The following is a 10,100-nucleotide window of genomic DNA, read 5'->3' as shown; positions in this document are numbered from 1 at the left end:
GAGCATATGCTTGGCATTACGGTCTGGCTGGGTGGTGTCCGGTGTGTGTGTGTGTGTGTGTGTGTGTGTGTGTGTGTGTGTGGGGTAGTGGGTGATCTTTACTGGTAAGATATATGGGACATGGTGCCTTTGTGTCTATGGCATCAGCTCAAGTAAGCTGCTAGCTTTAACAGAGAAGCCCCATAAAAGACATATCACAAAGGATACATTACATGAAATCCCCTGGATGCTAGAAATAGTGTCCTAAAGGTTAGCGCCATGGACATATACTGTATACTTGTGTTTATATACATCACTGGTTAGCAAGTACATTGATACATCAAGTTCTTATCAAGACAGTACTAACGAGGACAAAGTGGACATCTAACTGCATCGACTTTCAGGGTGGCAGGTCGCCTAGTGGTTAGAGCATTGGGCCAGTAACCGAAAGGTTGCTGGATCAAATCCCAGAGCTGACAAGGTAAAAATCTGTCATTCTACCCCTGAACAAGGCAGTTATTCCACTGTTCCCCAGTCGGCTGTCATTGTAAATAAGAATTTGGTCTTAACTGACTTGCCTAGTTAAACAAATACTTACTAATTTGAATGCATAGCCCCCTCTACTGTTGATTGAAGGTACTTCATGTTAATCAAATTTTATTGGTCACATATTTAGCAGACGTTATTGCGGTGGTAGTGAAATGCAGTGCAGTTGTATCTAGCAATTCACAACAGTACACACAAAACTTAATAAATATGAGGACAAGCAATGTGGGTCGGAGTGGCATTGACTAGAATACAGTATATACATATGAAATTAGTAAAACATTATGTAAACATTATTAAAGTGGCCAGTGTTCCATTATTAAAGTGATCAGTGATTCCATGTCTACAGGGTAGCAGCCTCTAAGGTGCAGGGTTGAGTAACCGGGTGGTTGCCGGCTAGTGACAGTGACTAAGTTCAGGAAAGAGTACTGGGCGGAGGCCGGCTAGTGATTCATATTTAACAGTCTGATGGCCTTGAGATAGAAGCTGTTTTTCAGTCTCTCGGTCCCAGCTTTGATGCACCTGTACTGACCTCGCCTTCTGGATGATAGAGGGGTGAACAGGCAGTGGCTCAGGTGGATGTTGTCCTTGATGATCTTTATGGCCTTCCTGTGACATCGGGTGCTGTAGGTGTCCTGGAGGGCAGGTAGTTTGCCCCCGGTGATGCGTTGTGTAAACCACAACACCCTCTGGAGAGCCCTGCGGTTGCGGGCGGTGCAGTTGCCATACCAGGCGGTGATACAGTCTGACAGAATGCTCTCAATTGTACAACTGTAGAAGTTTGTGAGGGTCTTAGGGGCTAAGCCAAATTTCTTCAGCCTCCGGAGGTTGAAGAGGCGCTGTTGCACCTTCTTGCTTCACACTGTCTGTGTGGGTGGACCGTTTCAGATCGTCAGTGATCTGTACGCCAAGGAACTTGAAGCTTTTCACCTTCTCCACTGCGGTCCCGTCGATGTGGATGGGGGCGTGCTCCCTCTGCTGTCTCCTTAAGTCCACGATCAGCTCCTTCGTTTTGTTGATGTTGAGGGAGAGGTTATTTTCCTGGCACCACTCCGCCCGTGACCTCACCTCCTCCCTGTAGGCTGTCTTGTCGTTGTTGGTAATCAAGCTTGTTGTGTCGTCTGCAAACTCAATGATTGAGTTGGAGGCGTGTGTGACCACGCAGTCGTGGGTGAACAGGGAGTGCAGGTGGGGTCTGAGCATGCACCCTTGTGGGGCACCTGTGTTGAGAATCTGCGTAGAGGAGATGCTGTTTCCTACCTTCACCACCTGGGGACGGCCCATCAGGAAGTCCAGGACCCAGTTGCGCAGGGCGGGGTTCAGACCCAGGGCCCTAAGCTTAATGATGAGCTTGGAGGGTACTATGTAAAATGACATGCTTCTTGTCATATCCCAAAACACAACAATAGCTGTAACTGAAGGGGTTCAGTTAAGATTTAGTAAACAACTACATCAAACATAAAATATGAGACATAAATGACTAAACAAACTCACCTCATAGGGCTGATTCATGGTGGGTTTTTATTCAAATATTTTTATAAAGGAAAGCACAAGGATAAGATTGTTCTAACAATCTAGTGAAACGATGGCTGTAACATACATAAGGAAACAAAAATACAAAATGATTTTATTTTTCTAACTGATGATACCCAGCAGCATCACCACCCAGACATGTAAAACAAAAACAAAAAAATCTATCTTTCTGCATAAATTACTACTATTTCATTTTATTTATTGTCATCAGCCAGTCTATATCACACAAGTGTTGGTGGAATTTGCTGTACAACTAGCCTATTGATCCAGACACAGAATTGCACTTGGTTCAGACATCGCTAGCTATGCAAGACTACAAATAGTATGGTTGCAATTTAATCTTCCATCTTTCAGACTTCTACAACCCCCCCTCACCACATTAACTGCCAACACAAAGTCCCATACTGAGAAGGTGTGTGTGTGTGTTTCAAGGGAAGAATAGATATAGTCTAGAAGCCTACACTACCACGTGGTGGGTTTGCGTTCCTCTTTTATAAAATAAAAAAACCCCGCCTCATTCCCCAGCCTATTGGAACCTCTGATTGACAAGCAGCACTTTGTTTTTTCTTTTAACATTGGAGACTCCAAAACTAAGGCGGAGCTAAAAACCGCATTCCACCTGTAGCAATGTTCATATCGGAAAAACAAACAAAAAACAAGATTCAGCATGATACTACACTAAACAAAACAGAATGTTTCTTTACTTGAGGACAGAGTAGTAGGAGGAAGAATAGTAAAAATTGCTATTGGCCAGCTCCTGAGCTTGGCTTTGGATACGTCCCAAATCTGACCTTATTTTCTTTATAGTGCAATGCTTTTGACCCATAGAGATACATAGAGGACTCGAGTGCCCAAAAGCCTATTTTAGCATTGGCAGCACCATTGAGGACTTTCACCATTTTGAAGTAGTCAACTGGGTGGGCGTTCCAATGGGTTAAAGGGATACTTCGGGATTTTGGCAATGAGGCCCTTTATCTACTTCTCCAGAGTCAAATGAATTTGTGGATACCATTTTTATGTCTCTGTGTCCAGTATCAATGAAGTTAGAGGTAGTTTTGCAAGCCAATGCTGACTAGTGTTAGCGCAATGACTGGAAGTCTATGGGTATCTGCCTGCATGCTAGTAGATAAAGGGCTTCATTGCCAAAATCCCGAAGTATCCCTTTAACCCATTGGAAGTCCCACCCAGTTGACTACTTCAAAATGCTCTCACAGACACCATAATGGGATAGACACAATGATGTGATGTCTATCTAACTCTGTTTTTATTTATTGAACTAGGCAAGTCAGTTAAGAACTAATTCTTATTTACAATGACGGCCTACCCGGGAACAGTGGATTAACAGCCTTGTTCAGGAGCAGAAAGACAGATTTTTACCTTGTCAGCTCGGGGATTCGATCCAGCATCCTTACGGTTACTGGCCCACCGTTTTTGAACATAGCTCTATGTGAAAAGCCTATGGGTCAAAAGTAATGCACTACATAAGAAAAAGGGTGTGATTTGGTCCGCAGCTTTTGTGTTCTTCTCTGGTGAGGCGGGCTGGACCTGCAAACCCAGCCGTACCAGCCCAGACAGAACTCTGAGGTAGATAAAAACCAGTCACACATGACCACACATGGTGACCATTCAAGATGACCATTCAATGTTCTTTAAAGACAACCCCGTCAATTTAGTGTAAAGTAAAACAGATTGTAATTTCATCATTAAAGTTAAGCATTTTCTATTAATATTACTGTATCTGTTGAAGTAAAAAATAGCAGAGAAAAAATTAAACCGCCTTGACGTTACCTCACAATTTCAAGCTTGCATTTCTTTTAAATCTATACGTGTTTTTTATTTGAATTGTAGGCAATCTTGCCTTAATTAGGGAGATGAGATCAGTATGTGTAGCATTTGATGGAGGTTCACATCCATGGTTGTGTGTGAAATATGACAAAACAAGACACCTACACTGTCAAAGTCTAGAGACCTTACTATGGACTGACAGTAGTTCTAATTAAGAGTGGCTGTTCTTTTTAATGTAGCCTGGTTAGACCAGGCTGAATACTGTGATCACCATGAAGTGAAACAGTGAAACGTCAGGGAATCAGTTCGGATTCTGCCAGGCTATGTAAAATGACTTATGATGTTAGAGGAAGGCACATTATCCAACCCATCATCTATTTGGCAAAACATCTGCTTCTTTATCAGTTCTCTATTCATAGATTGATTGACAGCTGCCAAACGGCCAATCCTACATATTTAATCTGATACAGAAAATCATGTCAGACATTAACCCTAGAAGCCTAATTGAATGATAATATCTTATAAAGACCAAAAATAAAAACCAGTAACACCTCACCAAATGAACACTTTTTGCAAGCAACATTTTTTTCATCATATATCTTGGCTAATAAACTACCTATAAAACCCATTGGAAGTCTCTTTTTCCTTAAGTCAACAGATTCCACAAAAAAAAAAAGAATCAATCTCATGCATCTTTTAACATCACGCTGTAGGCTACTTGCCCCATTGCATCCACTTGGAGAATCCGTGGTAAAAAATACACGTCTTTTCGTTTATCAAAATAAAACATTTTTTTTACTGTTTTGAAGGGGGGAAATAATTGTTGGTTTTGTCCATTTTTACAGCTCTGTCTTCGTTTTACACACCATGGTATCATTGCTGTTGGTTCCATCATACACAGTTGTTTGGTTGAAGCTGTGCAAAAGAGTTCTTACTGAAGTCTGGTCTGGTCCAATCAGGAGAGGCTATGACTGTGACATCATGAGTCAGCGCCCACAGCATCCATTACTGCTCACAGAAGTCACCTGACAATACACACGACAATCAGGATCACTACGTCCTACTATGAGCAGTGCTACAGTCCAATTAAAACGATCACTTCCATCTCATATAGGGGACTCATAAGAAAGCACGTACCTTATCGCTACTTGCTCTGTTGACTGTAGGGAGACGAATTATTGGACGAATCCATTTGCTGCTGTGAACCATTTTCCTGAAGAGGGAAAAACTGTGTAACTTCACATCTTATTATCGTGTATTAGCACCATCAAGTAAGTAATGGCATGGGATGTCAAAAGTGTATGTGAAATGGCTGTACTCATGATGAGACATGGATGAATGAGAGGAGATCAACACAATGAGATGGCAAAGACGAACCTCGGAACTTACGGCTGTCTGCTGCATGTGGGCGTACTGAGGCATATAGGCTGCCTGGACTGCAGCGTTGGCTGAAATATACTGCTGTCATAAGAAAAACAACAATATATTAGATACTGTACCCCTCAGAAGTCAGCCAACTCATTTTCACCCAAACCCAAATCACCACCTAGTCCTTAGCCTCTGTGCGCTTTAGATCTGCGTTTGCATCAGGTAAAATGAGACTAACTCAATTGCACCTCCCCCTTCCCAGAATGCCCCTCACCGCTCCACTGCTGCCCAATGAGAGATGGCCCATCTGCTGTGTCATGATGGCGGTGGGCTGCATTGTCATGGAGTGGTCCACAGAGGGCGACATTACAGCCTGCTGAAGCAGAGAGAGACAGAAATTATAATTCTAGAATCAATACAAGGTCATCCTCATACTCAAACCCATTGAGGATCAATGGAAGGTCTGCAGGCAAAAGTATCTGGCTTTTTGGAATTTGTGGTTAGGTTTAACTGTAATAACTCATTCATAAAACTGATTCTGTACAGGGCTGAATAGGGACTGGTTAGACCAAGTGTAGTGCTGAGCGATTAACCAAAATGTTGGTTATTTAAACAATTGTAAAACAACTACTTGACTGACGTCGGCTCAATTATTTGAATTCCATTTTGTTCATTTTTTGTTGTTGTTGGTGAGTCCGATGTGCAGTTTCTGTAGAAATAAATCAGATCAGGCCTGAACTGTGCGATGTACTCGGGAGTTGTAGGTTCCAACAAGCCAATATTCTACATAGTTTAGCGAAGAAAACATTAGTAATTAACTACAATGACCATAATCCATTGTGTGCCCGGTTTAAACTTGTCCGATCTGTGCGGAGTTGACATGGAGACAGAGAACAGAGAACGAGAGGGATAGAACGGAGTTGCTTCGCGAGTTTGAAAATGCAGGATCTAAGTGATTGATAGTTTGTTTTCAGCAGTCATAAAAGTATGCCTTATTTACTTTGAATCAAATCAAATGTCATTTGTCACATGCACCGAATACAAGCTTACTTACAAGCTCTTAACAACAATGCAGTTTTAAGAAAATACCCCCGATCTCAAAAAGCACTAATCGCTCAGCACTAACCAAGTGAAACCTGTGACTTCAAGTTTGTTAGATTAATCAGACAAGCTCAGCAACCCCCCGAAAATACATATTTTTTAGGCCTTAGGCCATCTGTATAAGCCAAAACTCCTTGAGGGAGTGCACCATTTCCTTGTCAAAATTAGGGGAAACAGACACAGACACTTGTTCTACTTGAAACCATCTGCTGAGAGATGCAAATGGCTTCAGTCATAAGACCATGTCTGCTGCAGGCATTTCCTGTTGGCTCCATACGACAGTGGGAGCAGAGAGCTAGAGGCCAGAGAAGCACAGTCGTATTTCGGTCCCAGATCACACCCTATTCTCTGAAACTCAACTCTGGACCATTTTTCATTGTTCCCCTCTAATCAGGGACTGATTTAGACCTGGGACACCAGGTGGGTGCAATTAATTATCAGGCAAAACAGAAAACCAGCAGGCTCCGGACCTAGTAGGGTAAGAGCTGAATAGCCCGGCCCTGTTCCCTACATAGTGCACAACTTTTGACCAGAGCCCCAGATTCAGTTAGCTACTGGAAAAGAGAGCTCTCTGCTTTTGTCTCAGGCTCTGGTCAAAAGTAGCGCACTATATAGGAAATAGGGTGCAAATTCAGACGCAGTCTTAATCCACCGTGTCACATCCAGATGATAAAAGGAAAAGAGCTCAAGAGCTTAAACTCACCAGGGGAGTTTCCCCTTTAAATCCTAATCAAAACAATTGATTGGTTCCGCCCTCACTGAAATATGAGGGAATGTTCCGGTTCCCAGAACTGGGCTGGGCTCTGTTTTGTTCTGTTCTCTTCTCTTCCCACACAGATTTTGGGGGTGTTTAGCAGAACTCGCTGATTAAAGTAACACATTCTGTTTTTGAATCAGGGTATTTTTAACTGTCATACGTCAGCCTCTCAACATATACTATCAGTGGGATAAGATATATACAGGGGCGCAACTTTCACATTCTGAAATTGCATTTTTGTCCCCTCCCAGTTTTATAATTGTAATGCGATACAAAACGAGGCAACAGTGTGCTTTAGGACCATGCGGACTCCTCCGAGCGATATGCTACCGGTCAAAAGTTTTAGAATACCTACTAATTCAAGGGTTTTTCTTTATTTGTACTATTTTCTACATTGCAGAATAATAGTGATGACATCCAAACTATGAAATGACACATGGAATCATGTAGTAACCAACAAATTGTTAAACAAATCAAAATATATTTAATATTTGAGATTCTTTGATGCCTTGTTGACAGCTTTGCACACTCTTGGCATTCTCTCAACCAGCTTCACAAGGTAGTCACCTGGAATGCATTTCAATTAACAGGTGTGCCTTGTTAAAGTCAATTTGTGGAATTTATTTCCTTCTGATTGAGCCAATCAGTTGTGCTGTGACAAGGTGTGGGGGGGGGTATACAGAAGATAGCCCTATTTGGTAAAAGACCAAGTCCATATTATGGTAAGAACAGCTCAAATAAGCAAAGAGAAATGACAATCCATCATTACTTTAAGACATGAAGGTCAGTCAATACGGAACATTTCAAGAATTTTGAACGTTTCTTCAAGTACAGTCACAAAGAACATCAAGCTCTATGATGAAACTGGCTCTCATGAGGACCGCCACAGGAAAGGAAGAGCCAGAGTTACCTCTGCTGCAGGGGATACGTTTATTAGAGTTACCAGCCTCAGAAATTCCAGCCCAAATAAATGCTTCAGAGTTCAAGGAACAGACACATCTCAACATCAACTGTTCAGAGGAGACTGCATGAATCAGGCCTTTATGGTCGAATTGCTGTAAAGAAACCACTACTAAAGGACACCAATAAGAAGAAAATACTTCCTTGGGACAAGAAACCCGAGCAATGGACATTAGACCGGTGGAAATTCGTCCTTTGGTCTGGAGTCCAAATTTGAGATTACTGGTTCCAACTGCCGTGTCTTTGTGAGACGCATGTGGGTGAACAGATGATCTCTGCATGAGTAGGAGGTGTGATGGTGTGGGGGTGCTTGCTGGTGACACTGTCTGTGATTTATTTAGAATTCAAGGCACACATAACCAGCATGGCTACCACAGCATTCTACAGCGATACGCCATCCCATCAGGTTTGGGCTTAGTGGGACTATAATTTGTTTTTCAACAGGATAATGACCCAACAAACCTCCAGGCTGTGTAAGGGCTATTTTACCAAGAAAGAGAGTGACGGAGTGTTGCATCAGATGACCTGGCCTCCACAATCCCCCGACCTCAACCAAACTGCTGGGAAAGCATTCCAGGTGAAGCTGGTTGAGAGAATGCCAAGAGTGTGCAAAGCTGTCATCAAGGCAAAGGTTGGCTATTTGAAGAATCTCAAATATAAAATATATTTTGATTTGTTTAAAACTTTTTTGGTTACTACATGATTCCATATGTGTTATTTCATAGTTTTGATGTCTTCACTATTTTTCTACAACGTAGAAAATAGTAAAAATAAAGAAAAACCCTTAAATGAGTAGGCGTTCTAAAACTTTTGACCGGTAGTGTATATGTCCCCCCCACTTCTAAAACCAAAGTTGCACCCCTGGATGTACAGTATATATATTATATATATATATATTTTTAAATCACAATGTTTTTGTATCAGAGAAGTAGCCGCCTAACTGTATTATTAGTCGTATTTATGAGATACGCATGGTATACATCGTCCAACTAAATGTTTACTTGCATTATGTCTGTAGTCTACATGTATAGCGCTGCGAACGGAGTTAAGACATAGTTTCTTTCACTGTGTTTTTGTACCAGGGTAGGGTAGTACTCCATTTGTGGTAAAATTAAGTCTGACAATCCATATTTTCTAGCACTGTGTGTGTGGAGTAAGAAAGACATCATTTCATTTCTCTTACTGGGTGTTGCATGATGTAAGGCTGGTGGGCCATCCAGGAAGGATTCTGTACCTGGAGCATGAAAGGGCAGGGTTAACCTCATGCCACATTCTTCATATTTACATAACATTTACATTTGAGTCATTCAGCAGGCGCTCTCATCCAAAGCGACTGTCATCCTTTGTTCATTTATATTGAATTAACTCCAGGATAATGAAGTGCCTACCTGGTAGGAGGTGACAGGAGACATGTAGGGAGACATGGCTTGCTGAGTCATCATCCTATTGGCCGTTAGGGTGTAGGGAGAGGCATAATAGCCGTTCTGCATAGCAGCTGAGGTGGGGTCGTAGGTGAGAGTCATCCCGCCCTGGTAGGACAAAATAGAACCGTCACACAAAACCAGATCCTTCTCATCGAACTGTGACATTAGCATCACAATACCAACCATTAAATCAGTACCATGATCTGTAATGGGCACTAATGCAGTGGTTCCTAAACTGTGGGGCGACCCCCCCCCCCCGGGGTTGGCAGGGGGGGCACCGGTGGAATTGTGTAGAACTGCAGGAAATAAGCTTTAAACCTGCAAAATTCGCTCCACCAACAAGAGGTGGAAAAAGTACACAATAGTCATACTTGAGTAGAAGTAAAGACACTTTCATAGAAAATGACTCAAGTAAAAGTAAGTCACCCAGTAAAGTACTACTTGAGTAAAAGTACTACTTGAGTCCAAAAGTATTTTGTTTTAAATGTACTAGTAGCAAAAGTACATGTAATTGCTCAAATATACTTAAGTGCAAAGGAAGAGGAAAAGTATAAATGATTTCAAATTCCTTACATTAAGCAAACCGGACAGCACCCTTATATATTTTTTGGGTAGCTAGGGCCACACTCCAACACTCACATGAAGCA

The 10,100-nt window shown here is 42.0% G+C and overlaps 1 protein-coding gene across 13 annotated transcripts in view; it reads right to left on the bottom strand.

Annotated features, from left to right (window-relative positions):
* Positions 1-2,023: 2,023 nt before the first annotated feature.
* The window catches only part of LOC118369989 (RNA-binding motif, single-stranded-interacting protein 1-like), a 45,990-nt gene continuing 37,913 nt past the window's right edge, over positions 2,024-10,100 (bottom strand). For 3 of the 13 annotated variants that reach the window (XM_052499194.1, XM_052499180.1, XM_052499182.1), the window contains 6 exons: positions 9,418-9,558; positions 9,213-9,263; positions 5,486-5,587; positions 5,221-5,304; positions 4,981-5,071; positions 2,024-4,868 (listed from right to left, as the gene is read on the bottom strand). In XM_052499194.1, coding sequence (XP_052355154.1) covers positions 4,988-5,071; positions 5,221-5,304; positions 5,486-5,587; positions 9,213-9,263; positions 9,418-9,558 — 462 coding nt within the window. In that variant the 3' untranslated portion in view covers positions 2,024-4,868; positions 4,981-4,987. The remainder of the gene's footprint in view (positions 4,869-4,980; positions 5,072-5,220; positions 5,305-5,485; positions 5,588-9,212; positions 9,264-9,417; positions 9,559-10,100) is intronic. The other 10 variants (XM_052499183.1, XM_052499184.1, XM_052499189.1 and 7 more) reach the window with 7 other exon arrangements.

The sequence above is a fragment of the Oncorhynchus keta genome, chromosome 37 (genome assembly GCF_023373465.1).
Source record: "Oncorhynchus keta strain PuntledgeMale-10-30-2019 chromosome 37, Oket_V2, whole genome shotgun sequence".
NCBI classification, from domain to species: Eukaryota; Metazoa; Chordata; class Actinopteri; order Salmoniformes; family Salmonidae; genus Oncorhynchus; species Oncorhynchus keta.
This window is presented reverse-complemented; position numbering and strand designations above follow the sequence as displayed.